Source organism: Tasmannia lanceolata, unplaced genomic scaffold (genome assembly GCF_043159265.1).
Source record: "Tasmannia lanceolata isolate RefF3 unplaced genomic scaffold, GAP_Taslan_0.1 ptg000008l, whole genome shotgun sequence".
NCBI classification, from domain to species: Eukaryota; Viridiplantae; Streptophyta; class Magnoliopsida; order Canellales; family Winteraceae; genus Tasmannia; species Tasmannia lanceolata.
Window position 1 is genome coordinate 20137273 of NW_027518685.1, and position 22237 is coordinate 20159509.

General features: G+C 39.2%; 1 protein-coding gene across 2 annotated transcripts; it reads left to right on the plus strand.

Annotated features, from left to right (window-relative positions):
• Nucleotides 1-1440: 1440 nt before the first annotated feature.
• Nucleotides 1441-20464, plus strand: LOC143884722 (WD repeat-containing protein 26 homolog). 2 transcript variants are annotated; one of them, XM_077388465.1, is made up of 5 exons: nucleotides 1441-1596; nucleotides 2843-3756; nucleotides 13553-13654; nucleotides 18203-18832; nucleotides 20015-20464. In XM_077388465.1, exons 2-5 carry the CDS (start codon nucleotides 2962-2964, stop codon nucleotides 20234-20236), a joined length of 1749 nt encoding a protein of 582 aa, XP_077244580.1. In that variant the 5' UTR covers nucleotides 1441-1596; nucleotides 2843-2961; the 3' UTR covers nucleotides 20237-20464. The 2 variants fall into 2 exon arrangements, with proteins under 2 accessions (XP_077244580.1, XP_077244579.1); XM_077388464.1 differs by having other exon boundaries at nucleotides 1445-1832.
• Nucleotides 20465-22237: the final 1773 nt, after the last annotated feature.

The window sequence follows — 22237 nt, forward strand, 5'->3', positions numbered from 1 at the left end:
AAATATGGGACGATCTTCTACTCTCTCGCTCGACGGAAAGAAGGGTGTGAAATCAGAAAACGACGGACGGTATCCTTCTTCTCTCGTCTCTCATCCAGGATTTTGAGGAAATCCAAGATTCTAAAGTCCGCATATCCAAACAGCCATGCCCATGAAAGATCTCCCAAGGTTTGGTTGGTTGAGTTCGGCTTAACCGTCTCTCATTCAGGATTTTCAGGAGATCCAAAATTCTAAAGTCCACATATCCAAACAGCCATGCCCATGAAAGATCTCCTAAGGTTTGGTTGGTTGAGTTCGGCTTAACCAACCAAAGCTCAATTTTTTGAAATTAGTGCAACCCATCAAAGGTGACCCTAGGACCAACTTAAAGCCCAAGAAATTGAGCAAAATTTGTGCACAATAAGTACAAAAGAAAATTAACACAAAATCTAACGTAAGTAATCGCATATATTCCAATTAAAGTTGTACTTGTTTATTCTTTCAAAATGTTCAAAAGACCCTTATTCATGGCAATCTGAATTATGAAATAAAAGTCCCCAAGTCTCAAGGCTTCCCAGACAATTTGTGGTGGATCACATCATTTACAAAGAGGGCATTGAGCAATATCAATAATTCAACGGGCTAGTAATGCTTTATATCTTTACCTAATTAGTACATCGGGATTATTTGCTAGGTTAAAAAAAGACCACTGACATTGACTACCATGTTTTTATAATTGCACTAAATCACCTTGTTTTTTATTGTTTAATCAGATGTAAAAGTTTATTACAATTCCCAGAAAGCTGTCGGCGTCCAATTTAGAAAGAAAAGACAAGGTGAGTCAGTGCAATTATCAAAATATTGTAGTGCCGATATCAGTTGCCTAAAAATTCAAAATTTCTGACACAACCCCAATTAGAAAGAACAACACCTACACGAAGATGTGAACTTATAGCAATAATTTCGGGCTAGTTATTCTTTGCATCTTTACATAATTAATACAATGGAATTATTTGCTAAGTTAAGAAACCATTGATATTGGCACTACCGTGTTTTATAAGAGGAATGGCACCCTTGCAAAAAAGGGGCGAAATTCACCCCTATTTGTCAAATTCCATCAATGACGGTCATGATCTTAATTTCCTGTGCTTCTTAAATGGAATTTGACCAATGGGGGCACCCTTTGCCCCTCCTTTTTCCAAGGGTGCCTGTGAGTCTAGCATTCCTCGTTTTACAATTACACTAAATCTCCTTGTCTTTTATTGATGTCAGACGCCAATTAAAAAGAAAAGACAAGGTGAGTTAGTGCAGTTTATCAAAACATTGTAGTGCCAATATCAATTTCGTAAACAATATTCAAAATTTCTCACATTACCCCACTTAAAAAGAACAACACCTACATGAAGACATGAATTTGCACATAAATATACTTAGCTACCTCCACTCCTTTATTTTGTGAGTTGGTTTCCTACACGCCAAGACATCTCATTCTCGAAAACACCCTTCCCTGTACCTGCAAAAAACAATCCAATTTAAAAGCCTAACACCTGCTCATGGGCTTTTTACTTTCAATGCAAAAGAACCCAATGAGAAAATATTAATGTAAAGACAAAGAAGGTGAGGAGAGACCTTTTGAGGGTTTTTGGTCTATTCGTCTACCTGTATGCATTATCTTTGAGATTTTCCCACGGATTTCTCTATTGGGTTTGGCCCATTTTGACCCTAAAAAGACTCCTATAGAAAAACCACCATCTGGGTTTCTTGCAATCGTCCTTGTTTTTCATTTTTTTTTGGGGTGAGGGTTTTTTATTGTGTTAGATCGGAGGGATCTCCATAGTCGGATATCCTTTCAGGTTAGAAATCTGCTCTTGGGGTCATATTATTTATTTTGTCATATTATTTATTTTGTTGGTCTGATGGCTGATTATTGTGTGTTCTCTTAAAGTATTGATTGTTTCTGACGTGGGTTCTTATTGATATGTGGCCTTTTTTTGTAGTCAGAAAGATTTTATAATTTGAAGTTAAAATGGGTTTATCTTTGGGTGTGTTTGTGTTGTTCATATGTTGGGGAATTTGCATATGTTTATGTGGGCAATGTCTTTTTCAGTCTTTCTATTATGCACAAATAATTTATTGAATTAAACTTCTGGTTTTGTAATGGATGCTGTTTGTGAGATGGGGTATTTCAGTATTTGCATTTCCTACTTTTTATATTAAATTTTGTAGCAAAAATTTGCCGCGACTACTTAAACATATAGAAACTGTATGTTACAGTGTTTTTTGTCAGAAGATGAACAGAATTCTGATGTATTTTTATCCATTTTTTCGCACGTTCTTATCTTTAATGTGTCGCATATGGGTACATTTGTTTCTGCTATTCAGATGGTGATAAGTTTGTTTGGTAGATGATGAAGTGCAACCAAAACTTTGCCTCAACTGCTTATACATTACCATAGTTTCTGATAACATATAGAGACTGCATGTTACACTGTTATTTTATCGGAAGATGAACATAACTCTGGTGGATTTTTATCCATTTGTGGGCACATTCTTATCTTTATTGTGTCATATCTGTTCATTTGGGTTCATTCGTTTCTGCTATTCAGATGGTGATGAGTTTGTTTGCTATATTAGTTGTGATAAGTTTGTTTGGTATATTAGTCGTGATGAAGTGCTTTGCTTGTTTCGTTCTAGTTTTTTTATATTTCAAATTATGGTTAGAATTGATTAGTGGTAGGAAAAATCCTCTCTAGAGATGTATCCACTATGAGATATTGTAATTTAGGCTAATAAAGTGCGGTCTTGTTGCTAATCAAGTACTCATAAATTTTTGGGGATCATAACGTTTGATTTCCTTATGCAGGGAAGTTGGTTAACTTCTGATCCACCGGGAAGCATCCGAAATAAATTGCTTTGCCCATTAGCTAGAGTTCCCCTTTGCTGGAGCTGATACTGATATATATGGGCTGATTTGGGCATTTCATGGGAGGTGTAGAGGACGATGAACCACCCTCGAAACGCGTGAAATTGCCCTCAGGAAAATTGAGGAGCCTCTCGTGCAACTTGTCTCTTACAGAGCCCATCGTCTGTCTGGGAGACACAATGGCCAGACCTCTACCTTCCCAAGGAGATGAAGAGATGCTTGGTTCTAAAGGAGTTATCAAACGGGTGGAATTCGTTAGGATCATAACAAAAGCCCTTTATTCTCTCGGGTTCGAGAAAAGCGGTGCACTTCTTGAAGAAGAGTCCGGGATACCCTTACATTCGTCCGTGGTTAACTTATTTAGGAAACAAGTGCTAGATGGGAATTGGGATGAAAGTGTGGCTACATTGCAAAAAATTGGTCTCCGAGATGAAAAAATTCTTAAGTCTGCATCTTTTTTGATATTAGAGCAGAAATTCGTTGAACTTTTAGAAAAGGAAAGAGTCATGGAGGCTTTGAAGACGCTAAGATCTGAGATTGCTCCTCTTGGAATAAACACAAAGCAAGTGCATGAGCTATCTGGATGTATTGTATCTCCTTTGCAGCGTGTATTAATTGGGTCTACCAGTCAGGATATTGCGATTTCAAACTTACGATTAAAGCTTATGGAGAAATTGCAAAAATTGCTTCCTCCCACAGTTATGATACCCGAAAAGAGGTTAGAGCATCTGGTTGAACAGGCTCTCAATGTGCAAAGAGAGGCTTGTTTCTTTCACAACTCTTTGGATAGTGCACTCTCATTATACTCGGATCATCAATGTGGACGAGACCAGATTCCTTCTCGAACTCTACAGGTTATAACTTTGCCTTTGTACTTTGTTTCTTGCTTTCCATGTGTTTACTGTCTTTATATTTGTCTTCTTCATTTGTTTCGACTCAGTTGGTCTCTGCACTACACTCCACAATCTAGTCATTGTTTCCTTATTTGGATAGTAATTACCATAAATATTGGCTCATACTTACTCAACTCCACAACTCAGCAAAGCCTTTGTCCCAAACTAGTTGGGGTCGGCTAAATGAATCCTTTAGAAAAAATTCATGAAGAAGGTAAAAGGAATCTACCCGGCTCTAATCCTGGTTCTAGTTGGATTCTTCTACGTGGCTCATACTTAATTGATGCAAAATAAAATATTCTAATTAGAAAAATGAGTCCACATGGAAATACATACTTGTATGGGTTGACAGTGGCATTTAAAATTTTTAAGTGCTACTGTTTGTTGAAATGATGGGTATCCAGCATGCTTTTCCTGGCTCAATAAAAGTTGAAGTTGAACTGTTATCTTACATACTTTAATATTCTTTTTGGAACTGAGTGCCATCAGTTCAATTGAGAAACAATCATGGGCATTTTTTTGATTGATTGATTATTGGCATTTCCAAGCTACCAGATTTATTTGTTCAATTATCGCATAGTTTAGCTTCTCCTGTTATCAATATATCAAACACAAGTGGAATCTTGATTTATCAGTTGTACTTACAAAGCTGAGTGTTTGATTCCTCCAATCCCCCTCTCCTTATCTGTCATTTCATTTTGATATCTATAAAGGTGATTGCTTTTTGGAGTATGAGGAAAACTGGATGCAGTCTGGAGTTATTTTACTAAACTATGATAATTGGTCATTGTGGGTCGGCATGGGCTCATTGGTCTTCCAAAGTGGGGTGCTTCTTGTTTGTGGATGAATAATGAGGATAATTCGACCATGATATCTTGATCATTTCTCATTTTTTGGGAATATGTGGTTCACTTCTTCGAGGTGCTGCAAAGGGCTTATCACGCCTATTCATATCATTTTCTCTTTTGTATTGGACTCTGAGCTGAGATCTTGGGGACCTTGTTCCTATGTATCTGTTTTCTTCTGAGGTAAAAGGATTTGGTGGGGCATAGGTTTGTATAGGAACTCTTGAAGATGACCAGGACTTGGGTTAGGATTATTTTTTAGTCAATTTGCGGGAACGAGAGGTTTGTCTCCTCTGGGCAATATTTGATTTTAGACAGTAAGAAAAAAGATTTTAGATGGTAAGAAAGATCAAAATACGTTGCCGATTGAGGAAAAGGAAAGAGAATTGTTGTAAGAAAATATGCTTAAGAAGATAAGAGAGGAAGAAATCTGTTAGAGACAAAAGAATAAATTTAGTGGTTGAAGGGAATCATATACTGAGTTCTCCACAATGCCATAAATGCCAAAAGTGTGCATTTAAGTGCCATTCAATATTGATGCATTCACCCAATGTGTATTGGTTTTTAGAGAGATGACATGACAATAAAAATATATGCATGTTGGATGCATATATCAATCATACAAAAGTTAGAACATATCATATTTTGAGTTGTGAACTGTGATGCATCATATTTTACAAATCTTAAATGCTTGGATAGTGGGGGTAATATTATCCAAAGTCTACTAGTTGATGGCATGAAAGTAGACTCCCTGGTAGAACATCAGGTGATTATTGACTGCTTTTGGCACCTTTACGTATGAGTGAAGATAACCTTTTTTTTTTAAATGTTAACTGAAAGTGCATTAAAAAAGAAATGAAAAAACTACAAATGAGGTAGAGGTTACCCCCATATAAAGATGGTCTCTATGTACCCTAGATTTAGCCAGCGAATCAACAAGATCATTCGCTGATCTGGGGATATAATAAAAAGTAACATTTAATGGCCTACAAGCGCCTACAAGCTTCTTTGATTTTGTCTGTAAAGAAGCCAATCTCCAAGGTCCCAAATCTTTCTGCCTTTTCATTATGAAACAACGAACTTTGAGAGCTGCTTTCAGAAGAGGAGGTATGAAGGTGGTTTTTGTTATTGACTTGAATCATACCCTTGGGCCAAATGGTTTAATTGGGAATTTTAGTTCTTTTTTAGATAGTTAAAGAGACTTGATGGAAGTTACTTGCAAATTCCTTTGGCGAGCCTATATAAGTGCATATCTAAATTCTAACTTTTTCATTATAGAAAAATGGTACTAGGAGCTTCACGATTGCAACCTCATAAATATGCCAGCTGTGATAAAATTTTACTCTCAGTTCGTTTCTGTTTTCCTTCACAAGCTTATCAAATGCCTCAAATCCCCTTCGGCCTTTGCTTTCTCGAGTGTAAGAAATATTTCAGATGATGTCATGGTTGTGTCAAAGTTCATGTATGCGAGGCAGAAGGAAGATGTTTCAGGTGTTGCATCATATGTAAGGTGGACTTGAAGAAAGCATTTCACAATGTGGCTTCCTAGACTATATTCTTGGGAGGATAGGGTTTGAAGATTAGTGAAGTGACTGTTGCTGGTGTATCGAAATGGTTTTTATTTTGGTGATTGATTCCGCTGTAGATTCATCTTCTATATCAAAAGGTTTGGGGCAGGAGAGAACACCTTGTGTTCTTTCGTGTTCACAATTATTTTTTAGGATGCTAAGTACAACAATTAGTGGGCTTCAAACTTGGGGATTGTAGAAGGCTATGAGACTTGGAATCCTTCCGAGCAAACACTAGAATATACGAGTATCTAATTAGGATCAGTGTTTAAAAACGCGGATTTGACGCGGAACGCGGCCAAGAAAAATCCTTGTTGACTCGGCGCGGACGCGGCCAAGAACGCGGTTAACACGGTTGACAAGGTCATAACTCGGGAGAGTCAAAGGAGTTTATTGACTCTGTAAGGCAAAACGCGGAACGCGGATGTGGTGAAACGCGGAATGCGGCCGAGGTAAAAAGGAGTCGACTCGGGCGAGTTCCTTGCCGAGTCAAGGAGTTTTTAAACACTGATTAGGATAGTTGGTTGAGGATACTTTGATTGGATTTTTCAAAATAATGTATGGCACGATTAAAATTAGATTATCCCCGTTCCCGATGCTTGCCATATTAGATACCCTTGCCCACATTCAAGTGCCATGTGTCACGAGAAAACCGGTTCGCTTCTCATGATAGGTGCAAGAGGGTGTCGTTGTATCATGGAGAATCATGCTAGGCCCTAGGATGGGAGCGTTGCATGAGCTAACCGGCTATTGATGGGGTGTCAAAGGCACTTGGTCAGGGGCATTTGGGACTTGAGTGACTGCTTCATCCCCTTAGGCCCAGCAGATTGTGGGTCAGAACTCAGAACCTTGTTGGTGGCTGAAGTGCCATGCTGGACCTGGCATGTGCATGAGGCACAACGGAAAACCACGATGCAGCTTGTAGGTATCCTAAGGGAGCTTTGGGTGCGAGCTGTGAGTTATCTTGAGAGATGTTCTACTTTCTTTGGTCGAGGATGTGGGCAAAAGACAGTGTAGGTGGGTTGTGTTCCTACCTGCACTGGGCATACAGACCTGTGCTGAGGCTAATATTGTGAAAGCCTCAACACCGTGGTACGTCTTGTGGGTAGTACTAATCGAGTTGGCTTGCCATGAGTCCATGTCAGGGTGGTTTCGGTCACCCCCACGAGATGAAGATCTTGTGGAATGGTCCATGGTAGATGCCTGTGCCTTGGATGATCGAGCCTTCGGGTTTGGTGGATTGGGATGTAGCACACGGCATGCTTCGTAAGCTTGGTGGTTTTCACCTATCCGAGTGGGACGTGTGGACTTGTGTTGCAATTTTCTGAATTGTCTCTTGGTGCGGCCATTTACCTTGAGCACCCAAGTCAAAGGACTTGGTAGAGCTGAGTGTGGCTAGACATGGCCTTGTCTTCAGTTAGCTTTATCTGCTAAGTGGTACTTTCTATCTCGCAGATTGATACATGGCATGGGTCATGCCTTGGACAGCCAGGTTGACGACATTTAGCAGACTCGTGTGACATGAACATGCCTCTCACTTTGACATTTTTGCAGCGGGCTAGTGGGCCTTGTGTTCGGTTACTCATGGTACAGGCGGATCACAAGAAGTGGACTTGAAGTGGTGCACAACGAGGGCAAGCTAGTATCATGGGTGGGCTTGAGTGGCTTGTAGTTCGTGAGTATGTATGGAAACACAAGAGGTGCCAGACATGTAGGACCTTCAAGGCCTTGCACTAGAGCAGACTGGCCTTACCATACATATGTTAGGGAACCTGATGGGTTTGTTTCCAAGGAAAAAGTTGAAGACACTTGACACATGGATACAAGCTTGCTGTCGCATGGATAGGTAAGGCTTAAGATTTCATCGTTTTCTTATTTTATGGTGCTTGCCCCTCTCAGGTACAACATCTAGGAACAATTCTTATTTGGTGTGAGGTGGTGTCGGGCAACACATGAATATTGAAACAGGATGGATGTGGGGGGAGCATGTGGGTGGGTGTGTGGGACTTGGCGCGTGGGGGGTGTTCGGAGGGAGATTTCCTTTGTCAAGGTGGGTAGATGTCTCTAAGAATGGATCTGCAGGAATCAAGCACCATAGGGTGGTTAATAGGGTTCGATTGTGCAAATGGTTTTATAGGTTCAGGGAGGAGGATGTCGTGGGGTTGTAGCATAGTCACAAATGTCTCCAACTTTTTCAAAATATCGCAATTTTATTGCGCCATTTTGATCAAATGACAAAAAACCTGAAATAATTCCTATATTTGATGAACTAGATAATGATATTTCAAAACCATGCATGTACTTCTATTTATTTAGCCACAGAAAAACACATTCGGGTATCAATGTTTAGAGGAGCGGTCACTTTCCCATTACAATATAAGCGAGAATTCATTCGACTTATCGCATGCTTATGAATGGAGGACATTTCTTTTCATAACTATGCCATATCTATTCTGCTGCATTATGAGCCTCAAATGTTCCATGATTCTATTTGCATGAACATTTTAGACTTGAGCTGTTTGAATGATTGGTATCTTTCAGGTCCATTCACATCTGACTACGTAGGTTCCTCCTGTTAAAAGAACACACCCTTGTTTTATAAGAAAGGCTTCACATGATGAGGAGATATATGAGAAATAGGCATGTCATTGAAATAGATTCATAATAAACAAACCCTTGAAAGGGATACTATTAATTCCATGTAGTCCACATTAGGAGTGCAACTCTGGTTGGGTTCAACCTGGAAAAAGTTGGGTTGGGTTGGGTTTTCCTAAGCCGGGTTGAGGGCTTGGGCAACTCGTCCCGAGTGAAACCTGACATTTTCTATTTTATTTTTAGTAAGCTTAAAAACTCGGGTTGGGTCAGGTTGGAACTCGGGTCAGGTCGGATTTAAAAAAAAAGGTTCCTCGAGTTGGGTCGGGTTGAACCAAAACGGGTTGGAACTCAGGTCGGATCGGGTTCAGGTTGAGTAAATGGTTCCTCGGGTTGGCCTCAACCCGGCGCAACCTGACCCGTGTTGCACCCCTAGTCCACATGTACGGTCTGAATCCAAGAATGAAATAAATTGATCTTCCAAAACTGGAAGATTCTTATTAATTTGGCACCAGTTGAGGTCAAAGAATGTTTATAGAACTGTCTATCTGAATGTGATGAAAAGCACGGTGAGAATCTTTTCTAAACATTGAGTAGCAATTGCAGTCACTTAGACATCTCTTAAATTTGTGTAGACTTTTTGATCTGAGGTGGTGTCGAGCAACAAATGAATATTGGAACGGGGTCAATTATGGATTTGGGGGGGTGGGGTGGCGGGGAGCAGGCGTGTGTGCATGCGTGCGCGTGTGCACACACAAATGTCTAGAGCAATGGCCATCTTTGGCTGGGTAGACTTTATGGATGGTTCATGTAGTGATATACGTCCGGTGCAAGCCGTGATGGTCAAACCTTTTGAGTTACGTATCACCATTTCAGAATTTAATGATCCTGAGGCATTGCGTTAGCCACCCCTGCCCTTTTCAGTGACTTTTGAAATAGAACAGGCTTTTGGGGCTTCTGGCTACGGAGCTCTGGTGGGAGGTGATAGGAGTCTCGATGCACGCCTGAACAAAAAGCACATTTTAGGTAGTTGTAAATTGATTAGGAGTGATTCTCTCCATGGATTGTTCCTGCCATAGGTACTTCGGTCGTGAGATTGCTAGATTCTATTGTCATGTCTCCGAGTTCTATCAAAGAAAACATAAGATCTAGATTTCAATTGCTGGAACCACCCCTTATTGGTTCTCGTTGGTGGATGAGAAGCAAATTAATCAGAGGATACTTCCATACTTTTAGATTTCCACCTAAACCAACACGAAATGACCGAAATGATTCTGTTTTCATCCTAATCGAAATCGAAATGCGTAAGCCAAAATCTTAAGTGTAATAGTGGCATATTATATCAGTATGTTTTACATAATTATATTTATATAAATTGTTTTAGGTAGTTGTAAATTGATTAGGAGTGATTCTCTCCATGTATTGTTCCTGCCATAGGGAGATTCGAATTAGCTCCCCCCGATCGTATTTCTCCCGAGATGAAAGAAAAGATAGGCAATCTGTCTTTTCAGAGTTATCGCCCCACTAAAAAAAATATTCTTGTGATAGGTCCTGTTCCTGGTTATGATATTTGCGACTTTAGAACATATATTAACTCACATATCTTTTTCGATCATTTCAATTGTTATTACGATTCATTTGATGGATTTATTAGTCCATCAAATCGTAGGAATATGTGATTCATCAGAAAAAGGCATTATAGCTACGATTTTTGTTGAAGAATGAAATCTTATTGGAGCTGTCCATATCCGGTTCATCCTTCGGAACCATAGCACATCCCGGATCACGAGATTGCTAGATTCTATTGTCATGTCTCCGAGTTCTATCAAAGCAAACATAAGATGTAGATTTCAATTGCTGGAACCACGCCTTATTGGTTCTCGTTGGTGGATGAGAAGCAAATTAATTAGAGGATACTTCCATACTTCTAGATTTCTACCTAAACCAACACGAAACGACCGAAATGATTCCGTTTTCATCCTAATCGAAACCTAAATGCCTAAGCCAAAATCTTAAGTGTAATAGTGGTATATTATATCAGTATGTGTTGTATAATTATATTTATATAAATTGCATGCCAAATGTGGTACATGTATTATTATAAATTTTTATATGAATTACATGTGAAATTTGGTACGTACTAAATCACTAATTTGTCAGATATGTGTGACAGTGTATGCCACTGGTGTTCGATATGTTTTAAACCATTATGGATAGTTTTCTTGCTTATGTGATGGTTTCCAAGTATGTATTTGTGCTTATTTTAGCAGAGTTTTTATATGGTGCCCGACCGTCAAGTACAGTGAAAGTGATACCACCCTTGATATTTGATCCAACAGCAGCGCACTTTTTAAGAGGCTGCTGTTGGATTTGTGCTTATTTTAGCAGAGTTTTTATATGGTGCCCGACCGTCAAGTACAGTGAAAGTGATACCACCCTTGATATTTGATCCAACAGCAGCGCACTTTTTAAGAGGCTGCTGTTGGATCAAATATCAAGGGTGGTACGTCTGACGTACCGCCTTCACGGGACTTGACGGCCACCATATAATTTCTCTATTTTAGCATCTGAGGTTTCATATTTACATTCTATCATTTGCATATGTTTATGTGACTTACATGATTTCTGCCGAAATTACCAGTCGAAACAACGTTTCTGATTCTATGGCGACTGACACAGAAATCCGAATTTAAAACCTTGGATACTTCTAATAGGTAGTGGCCCTGGTTATGGGACTACCAGTTTGGCCCCCACTTCAAGACATTAGTAGGGTTTTGCTGGTGATTTCATAGTCCCTATTTCTAGGAGTAGTTCAGGCTAGTGTAGCTTACGGGAATGATGATGACATGGGTTTACGAGGGAACGGGTGTTGCTTATCTCTCTAATAGAGCAGGGACACATGTCTCCTTCAAGTAGGGGTGCAACTCGGGTCGGGTTCAACCTGAACCCGAAAAAAGGTTGGGTTGAGTTCGGTTCGGGTTGAGGGTTTGGCAACCCGACCCGAGTGAAACCCGACATTTTTTATAATTTTTATTTTTTTAAGCTTAAAAACTCGGGTTGGGTCGGGTTGAAGTCGGGTCGGTTCGGGTTTTGGTTGGAAAAGTGGGTTCCTCGGGTCAGGTCGGGGGTCGGGTTGGAAAAATGGGTTCCTCGGGTCGGGCTGGGTTGACCGCAACCCGACCCGAGTTGCACCCCTACCTTCAAGAGGTGAGCTGGCATTTATTGAATCAGATCTGGGTGGCAATCGGGAACTTCATATTCTTCAAACGCGACAATCTAGACCAGTAGGCCCTAGAGCAGTTGGCAGGTAGAGGTTTGACTGTTCAAGTGAGCAGGGTGGAGTTGCAGCCTGCAATAGCTAGCGGTGAACAGACTAATGCATTTCAAATTCTTTATCCTTGACCATAGGACCTGGTGGGCCCCAAATGTTGCTACCGGGCAGTGTTTGAATCAAAGGAGGGAGGAGCATGTGTACTCAACAGATGGGAGCAATGGGTCCGTTTCAGCTGATCTTGAGAACTCTAGTGGTGCGACTCCCGAGTTGAGGTAGTCATGTCATGGATGTCTTTTGACTGACCCTAGAAATACATGCGGTTCGACAGTTGATGCAGGCCTTTGGTACATAAGGAGTCTTTCAGTTTGCAGAATGTCTCTCTGCTTGGCTAGTGGGGTCGAGGTATCTCTGGCTCCTAAAACTGCTATCTCCGCTTGGACCAGCCAATAAGCCCATGAAATATACGTCTTTTTAAAGGAGTCATAGCATGAGAACTCTAGGAGGTCCACCAGTGACTCGTTGCATGTGCTCCATCATGACGTGTGGGATGGTGGGCCATCATCTGGAGTCTGGATTGATGTCACTCCCTTTGGATCTAACAGGTACATAATGTTTCTATATTTTTTTGTTGCGAGTGCCATCTCTCTGGTTTTATGATCCTTTGGTAATCCTAAATGGATTCCTTTCTGTAATCAACTGCATTCCAAGGAATTCTTGATATTTCTTTTCCCTTTTGTCCCTTAGCAATAAAAATGTGGGACCTGAAGATAGACATGAAAGATATCGGCCAATTAGTTTGCAAGGCCTGTATATCCCGGTTTGCACAGAAAATAAAGAATAGAGACCAGCCACACGAGTGCACGTGGACAACTGGGGTAATCAATGTCTTTAGTTCATTGTTAGAAAAGAAAAGTGAATATCCTGAATTGTGGATTAAGAGGTAGAAAAATGTTCAGCACATGCCAGAAGGCCCAGAACCTTTTTGAATAGTTTATGGGAGCATAAGAATCTGAATACTCTTCTAATTGCAATGACACACATGGGCATACACATGGGTAATCTTAAGTAGGATATAATTGTCTAACTTCCATCAATCACGGTTCCTCAAAGATTGCTACAATTGACCTCAGGTTACTGGAAATCTATCACTTTATTAAATTCTCTTGTTGAAAATATTTTAAAATACTAGATTCCATTAATTTGTATCTCGAGACATCATTAACTTTAGTCCTCACTAATTGTGCATTATTTTTGTATCATGTTATACTTCGAATAAAATTTTGTCAGTGTCACAAATCCCAGTTCATCTATCTTATAGGATTGTAGAAAAATTGCGTTGTCCACCACCCCACCCACCCCCCCCACAAAAAAACTGTCCATGAATGTATATAAACTCTTCAACATTATTACATTTAGCATTTGTAATCTGGAAAGTCTAGTTGCATCTATCTTCTAATCTTGTTTCGCTTATGGTGCAGGTATTTCAGGCACACCTTGACGAAGTATGGTTTTTGCAATTCTCGAACAATGGGAAATACTTAGCCTCATCATCCAATGATCGCTCTGCAATTATTTGGGATGTAATATTTTTACTTTGTTATATTGCTTAATTTTCTTTCTACAAGCTTAGGATCAACCATATTACTTTTCCTTTGCAATTGAAACACATTGTTGCATGGCAGATAAGTACTTTTTTTTTCATTTGTTGTTTTATTGTGCTTGGTGTTGAGTGGTACTTGTTTATTTTTATTTGATTTTAATGGTTGAATTTATTAAGAAGCATGAAGCTAGGCCCTCGACCGAGCTGGTCTAGAACAACAAACAAAGAATAGATGAAAATACAAGATCCCAGGGGAAATGGTTGAACAGCTTGAAATCAGCTCTCCCAACCCCACTTAAGGCTAGAGTGTCTTCCTCACTCTTGGCAGAGTGATAAACATGCTGGAAGGAAGTCGTGTGACCCTTGATCAAAACCAAGATTTCCTCTTATGTCATCTGCAAAATGCCGCAAAAGCTTATTTGGAGTATTTAAATGCCACGTTTTATGGTCCTGGCCTTCATTAAGGATGGTTTAGTCATTTGTTCCATGAATATGTCACATAAGACAATGAAAGGGTTTCTCTCCCCCAAGAATTCTGTTCTTTCTCTTCCTTTCACTATTTGATTCAAGCAGTTCCACTAAAAGAGGTACTTTTTTTCCTTTGTCCTTGCTTTCTAAATTCTTCATCCCTTCCAACTTTTTAAGTATTTATCTCTCTTCTGCATCTCTTCCTATTTCAAATGCATGCATCTTCTCCTTCCTTTTTGTCTTTCACATCATCTTTGAAAGGATATTGCTTTTCCTTCTCATCTTTCTCTTTCTCTTTCTCTTTCTCCATCTCACTTTCGATAATTACTTCTCCTTTTCCCATCCTCCTCAGTTTATGCTTTAGGTGTTTCTTCACCCCTTTAATATATCCATCTTATTATTCAAAAAATTATACATTTTCCCTCTCTAATTATTTTCATAAATCTCACCTCTATTCCTTTTCTCTTTATTTCTTCCATTCTCACTTCATATAGCTTCCTCTTCTCTTTACATCCTCATATTTTCCTCTTCTCACCCGACTAGTAACAATCAAGCTATCGCATGACAATTTCCTCCTCTTGAAGGGTCAAATTCTATCCATTGCCTGTGATCAAAGAATGCTTAGACATTTCATTTGCCTGGACTTCCTCCCACTGAGTATATTAAAAATGAAGGTGGTGATTGCATCATTGGAGAAGAGAAAGCTCCGTTTGGGGAAAAGAACTTAGAATATGATACTTGGATGGAAAATGATCAACTTATCATCGCACTGTTCAATTCCACTCTCATGTCTGAGGCTTAGTTTTAAAACTCCCCCACATCATCGTGGACTCCCCTGAGTTGACTCCCTTTTACCTTAGCAGTGTTCCGTGTTTTGCCGCCGTGTTTCGCGTTTTGACCTACTGAGTCAATAAATTAAAAATTCATTTAACTCTCCCAAATTATGACCACGTCAACTGAGTACTCAGCTGCGTCAACCGAATACTCGACCGCGTCGTACCGAGTTAACTATGATTTTCTTTGGCCACGTTCTGCGCCGCATATGCGTTTTTAAACACTGGTTTCAGGTTCTTGCTCCAATTACGGACATCTCTCGTGATCTCTGGAAAGCCTTATATTATTTTTATTCCTAGCAGCCCGTGCCTCTCATACTTACGAATGAATCTTCAATGCTTTCATAAAGTAAATCTCTACCTTGGAGTTTCCCTAAAAACTTAGTTAGTTTTTAGACCAGTTTGTTGTGATACAACAGCCTTTGGACGAGAAGTTCAAGGCTCATTCAGTTGGGACACCCAGCTCTAGTGTATCTATGACTGCAAAGGGCCTGATGTACTTCACATTTGAAGGAATGAAGTGACCTGATTGCCACATACAATGTAGCTGGGTGTCCCAAGTGATGAAAAGGGCGCATTTATCATTTTCCCATTCATGACCCTCATAAATGTAATAGGTGCATTGGACAGTCTAAGAAGCATGACCATCCACTCATACAATCCTTCTCTCTTCTTGAAAGTTGTTTTCCATTCATCTTCAGCCGAATACGAATTTGGTGATATCCACTCATGAGATCAATCTTAGAGAACGGTGGGGCTCTGCTAAGTTCCAACCTGAGAATAATAAAGCTATATTTGATCGTAATCCTATGGATAGTTTCGTTGTCGATAACACTAAGGCTCAACGAAGTTCCAACCTGATAATAAGAAAACTATATTTGATCATAATCTTATTGATAGTTTTGTTGTCAATACACATATGTCGTGACCATAGTAGCCGGAAACTACTTAGGCAGGTGGGAAACTTGTTTCCTCTAAAACGCATTTTGGAAATGTGGGAAACTCGTTTCTGAAATGCATGGGAAACATAATCTCATATGAAACATGTGAGAAACGTATGGAAAGCCTGTGGAAAACATATTTGAAACTTGTGAGAAATATGTGTGACACGTGTGGGAAATGTGTGTGAAACTTACTAAAATCATTTTAAAAACACAAACACACACAAAATTGTGGAATTTATATTAAAAAGGAAAACAACAGCGTATACCATAATAAAAACTAAAAGTAAGAAATATCCAATAGAAATTTGAACTTAACAAAATTCAAACGAATGCAAAAACCACTCGGTCGTCCTTCAACTCATTCTCGAATTTGTTACTAGAAAGGTAAGAATTCCTCTCCCATGAATCTCTTCATCTCCTCCCAAGTAGTAACTACTAGTTGGAGTAACTGAGCCCATTGAATTTTACCGCTGCACGACCTCTGAGCCTCAAAGCAGCGAACGATATTATTTTCGCATTGGTACCTCATTGTAATAGAGAACTTTCATCGTGGTTCCCCAGTCAAGATACTTTTCAGCTTCCAATCCATCGCAAAACTCGAGAATTTCGATCGTTATCCCTTGCGCCCATTGATTATTCTCTTGTGGAATACAGTTCATTGGCTGAAATTGTTTTCAAGGGGTATATTGATTTGGTGGGGGTTGATATGTAGAGTTTACCTCCTTCTTCAATTCCACCCATAATGATCTCCACATGTGAGGGCGCCCCCAGATTTTGTTGCATCTCTTGATTACGCATTAGTTGAGTTAGAGAAGAACCAAATTGTGCAAAATGCTCTCTCATCTCCTTTATCTCCCCCTTCAGGCTTCTCTCATTGTTGTCATTTTTTTCGACAATTCCTTACTTTTGCGGAATTAGTTCCCTAACCTCCTTGTTTTCTTGAATCTCTTCACTAGAATAAAAACCGAATGGCTTTCTAGAAGCCATCTTTGCTCTGATATCAATTTATGATGAGACTTCCAAAACAATATGACCAAAAGTCAGTGATTAGCTTTTGGTTACCCGTATCTAGATTCAATACGTGTATAAATCTCATGCTCTCAGTATAAAATAGATCACATCACTCACCTTTTGTTGTAAGCACTTCCAAACGATGGAGAACTGTTGTAAACAGATCAGGGATTAGCTTGACTACAACCATAATCAGATCTGGAAAAAAAAAAATCCTGCAAAAACACCAAGAATCTTCGAGTGAAATTTCTTTCCTTCAAGAAAAACCACGAACAAATAGAACAGCAACAAAACTGGCCTCAAACGTCTACTTTTCTCCTCTTTACTCAATACATAAAGAAAACTGTTTTAAGCCAGACCCAATACACGCAGGCTCGCGTGCACACACACACACATACACATATCCTCCCTAGCTGCTTCCCTAATAGGTTATAATAGAATTAGAATTTCATACTGTTCACATTATTGTTCACGAATTTTATAACTCATAGACCCCACGAAGCTAAAACCTTAACATGAAATGCTGACTTTAACTAATGATAGTCCCACTAACATAAAGTAAAAATCATTCAAAATAAAATTAACAACAGAAATAAACAATATAAAATAGTAACAGGAAATAAAACAACTGCAGCCCATCAGAGTGGGCCCCTGTCGCTCCAAACACCTTACTCATGCATAGCAGCCTTGAAGTGGGCCCCATCACCATGAAGACCTTCTTCAAAAACAATACTTTTCCTGCCTTCCTTTGTCTCATGTAATGGCGTCTCATGGTATGGCTCCAACCTTGAATCACAAACAGTGCGAATTCTCTCCCTTCTTGCATGGGTTTTTATAACCTTCGTGTCCTCCAATCATTGTACATTTGTACTTGCTTATTCATTATATCCTCAACCTCAATGTGTGGTTGTACTTCATCATTTAGTCATCTATATAACACATTATGTAATTTGTAGTTATTAGAGAAAACAATGATGTAGCAATATTTCCCCCATATTTTTGTGAGAAATTTCATGGACATGTATTTAATTTTTGGATTGATGGGCATTTATGTTTCATTATCAATCAAGTCGTGGGAATTTTACTCTAGCCCCAAATACTGGCCTTCTTACCAACCACTAGATATCTATCCTTATTTGCTTCTCCATCAGACTCTTATAAAATTTGCTATGTTGAATGCATACGCTCATATAAAAAGAACAAGTACAAAGCTTTCTCAATATAATGCTTATCCTTCTGCCAAGAACTGAAATTACTCATTTAATATTTTAGGTTGACAAGGATGGCGGAGTGTCGTACAGACACACACTAACCGGTCATCAGAAACCGGTCTTGACCGTTGCTTGGAGTCCCGATGATCGTCAACTTCTCACATGTGGAATGGAGGAGTCTGTTCGACGCTGGGATGTAAGCTCGGGTTCATGCCTCCATGTTTATGATAAACCTGGTTTTGGTCTGATTTCTTGCGGATGGTTTCCCGATGGAAAACGGGTATTTTCTGGTGCAACGGACAAGAGCATATGCATGTGGGATTTGGATGGAAAAGAGCTAGAATGTTGGAAAGGGCAACGGACACTTAAGATTTCAGACATGGCCGTTACAAGTGACGGAAAACAGATAATTAGCATGTGTAGGGAAACTGCAATTTTGTTGCTTGATAGGGAAGCAAAAATTGAGAGGCTGATAGAAGAGGACCAAACAATTACTTCTTTTACTTTGTCAAGAGATGATAAGTTCTTGTTGGTGAATCTTGTAAACCAAGAGATCCATTTGTGGAGCATTGTGGGTGATTTGAAGCTCGTGGCCAACTACAAAGGTCACAAACGCACACGGTTTGTAATAAGGTCTTGTTTCGGAGGTTTTGAACAAGCTTTTATTGCCAGTGGAAGTGAGGATTCACAGGTATGGAAATGTTGTTTTTCTTCTTTGATCTGAGGAGACATATTATATTAGTTGTGAAGTCATCAGCCATGACGTGCAGATATTTCTCTAATATTGATTAAACTAACATTCAGTTTCTCATAATCTCTAGTACTTATAGTTAATGCTTGTCAATGTTTAGTATAACTCAAATTCCAATTGATAGAGCAATTACTGAAATCTCATAAATTCGGGGGGGGGGATGTTCTCTCTGGATTTTTTCAAAACTTCACATCTGAAAGTTGTGTTTTTTCCTTCAAATTATAAGCAACCAAAAACTAACTTTTATATTTTCCATACATCTGACAAATTATGTACGGAGATAGTTGTTGGGTCTCTTTCTTTTTCCTTGGCTTCTGATTTGCAGTTATTGTTTGCCTTGACAAATTACCATTATAAACTAAAGTACTTGGAGGTATATTATCATTTTCAATTGTTCAGAAACTTGCATCATGTTTGGAGCTATTAATGGGGAGTTATGCGAGCCTTTTTCTGATTAGTGATAACAACTACTATAATGAATAACATCTCTTTCTTTCTTGACCTGATCATTGTGTTTTGATTGTCTTCTCTGTCAAGAAAATGTTAGCGTTCTTTGAGAAGAAATAATTTTGTCAAAAAAAAAAACAAAAAACTGAAACTCGATCTGTATTCCAGGCCGTTGTGTCTGCGTTCTAACCGAGGCTTTGGGTTTTCCCTTAACTTTCCTACAATTTAGTCATACCCATCAATTAGAAAGTTTCTTTTCATCTAAGTGGTTAAAAGTCATTCAGGAAATGAACCACATGATGTCCAGTGACCTAAGATTCAACCCCAGTATACTGCCTTCAACTTGCCAAACAAAATATTTTGTTATGGAGGTCAGATAGGATCTACACGCAAAATTGAAATATCACTGTAGTTAATTTTGGAGACAAGTTTGTATACTAATTTTAGCAGTATATTGGTGTGGCCAAGGACGGGTAGTTATATCCCGTCATTTCTGATAATGAAAAACTTGTCTAGATATATATTCCAAAATATAGAACCAAGTACATGATCTTCTAGTGGAGTGCATCTGTCATTTCTAAAATGGCTAGGATACAGTAGTGACTTGAACAAAGTTATTATTCTTCATTTTTGTTTCTGATCTTTTTCTCTGTCATGCAAACTTGTATTTTTCAGGTTTATATATGGCATAGAGGCACAGGAGAGCTCTTAGAGGTATTGCCTGGACATTCTGGTGCTGTTAACTGTGTCAGCTGGAATCCGGCAAACCCACACATGTTGGCGTCAGCTAGCGATGATCGTACAATTCGTATTTGGGGATTAAATAGGCCAATTCAGAAGCGCAAGGATACTTTTAGCAATGGTATCATCCACCATTGCAATGGAGGCACCAAATGATAAAATACATGAGGCAGTCAGGTATTTATTTTCTTTCAGTCCATTGACATTGTAAATTCTCTTCTTTTTCTGTTCGGGGCACACATAGCAAACAAATGTGTAAATTTAGCGGTTGCTATCTGCCAATAAACTGTCTGTTGTCACCATGTTGTAGTTTTTTTTTTTTCAATTTATTTTCTTAATTGAAGTTGGGAAGCTTTGGCTATTCATTTCCTTTAGTTAGAGACACTATACTCATTACCATACATATGTACCATACATATGTTTATATGTCTTGTGTTCTCAAGAGATTGCATTTTTTTCTTCTGAGACATATTTGCAGTCCTACTTTTAGAAAGAAATGGTGACCCTGCCCTTTAGAAGCAGAATTTGATACCCTGCCTCTTCTGCTTTAAAATTCTGTTCCTGGTCCTACTGCTTCCAAGCCTCCTCTTTTCTCCAACCTAAAGCCAATTACCATTATTTCTGTTAGAATCAACTTTTACTTGGGGCATGTTTGGCAACCATGAAAAAATATTCCATGGAATATTTGTGGTGGAATATTTGTGGAGCCTGTTGTGATAGATGGGTTGGTGAGGGAGAGAAGTGATAGGATGGGTGTGAGGGGAGGGCATGAAAAGCCCTTAAAAACAGGAAAAAACACAATTTAATCAGTGTTTTTTTTTTCCCACTCTTTTTTGGGATAACCACCCATGCTCTCTCCACTCTTACCCTTTCTCAAGTCTTCGTCTCCCACCCTTCCAGTTTCCACTTTCCACCCATCTATTACAACTGGCCCCGCAAATATTCCCTGGAATATTTTTTCATGATTGCCAAACATGACCTTATATCTTCTTGGCAGCCATGAAAGTGGTGGGAGAGGGGCAAGGAGGCTGGTAGAGGGTGGAAATTGAGAGGGCATGAGTGAGGAGAGCGTGAGAAGTGGCTGAGAAACAGGGAAAAGAAAAACTCTACTCAAAATAGAGTTTCTGTTTTCCCTTTTTTCAGTCACTCCACACCATCTCCTTGCTTTTGAATCAAGTTTTTCTTTTCCCTGTTTTGCAGTCACTTCTTACCATCTTCTCACTCGTGCCCTCTCAATTTCCTGCCTCCCTACCCCTCTCTCAACACTTGAACTAATATTCCATGAAAAAACTTTCATGGTTGCCAAACATGGCCTTAGAATCAGTTTGATTCATATTCCTCAAGAGATCCAAAGTGATGAAATTTTCAGCAAAAGAAAATAAATAAATAAAGGCTTGAATAAACTCTAAACAGTTGGATTTGGGTCCAAACATTTAGCTCCTTATATACCACTAAAATTGGTCCCTTTTTTTTGCCAATAAGACATTGAGGCCTATTTGAAAACCATTAGCTATGTCATATCTAAAACTATTAGACCCATTTTTTTTTGTTTAAATGGGTCTAATAGGGCATTTAGGCCTCTTTTGAAGCTATATACTATATCATTTCTAACTATTATTTGCAAGTAACCATAATTAATTTCAAATCAATATGCATATAGTTAATATGTAAATAATTTTCAGAGGCATCCCAAAGAGTCCCTTCAAGTTATATGAATGATGCTAGGGGTGCAAGTTTAGCCCAGCCCTGACCTACCCTGAGCCCGAACAGGGTCAGGGCTGGATTTTCCAACCCTGAGGGCGGGTCAGGGTTCATTTTTTTAGACCCTGACTCATGTCGGGTTGGGTTCTGGGTTAATGCCTCGGGTACTGTGACCCGACCCGACCCTAAGTTTTCCATTATAGAATTGAACCATCTATGCATGTTTCTTTTGTGACACCCCGTTCATAAGATTTATGCATTCACAAATCAATGATTTAGATTATCTTGGTGAGGATTCACAGATATCAAGAGATTAGGATCATCGGATCATGGTGGCACCAACAGTAATTATCTGGAGTTGTGTTCAATGGTCAGATCAGCTGACCTAAATTAATCACATCTGCATCCCAGGTATAAGGCCCAAAAAATAGTGATTGTTAGGAAAGAACCCAACAT

What these genes read in the sequence shown, in the direction of transcription:
- LOC143884722 (XM_077388465.1), top strand. Translation starts at nt 2,962, where the DNA reads ATGGGAGGTGTAGAGGACGATGAACCACCCTCGAAACGCGTGAAATTG. An exon ending in GCTCTGCAATTATTTGGGAT is followed by an intron (nt 13,655 to 18,202) that starts GTAATATTTTTA and finishes TTAATATTTTAG; the next exon opens with GTTGACAAGGATGGCGGAGT. An exon ending in GTGGAAGTGAGGATTCACAG is followed by an intron (nt 18,833 to 20,014) that starts GTATGGAAATGT and finishes TGTATTTTTCAG; the next exon opens with GTTTATATATGGCATAGAGG.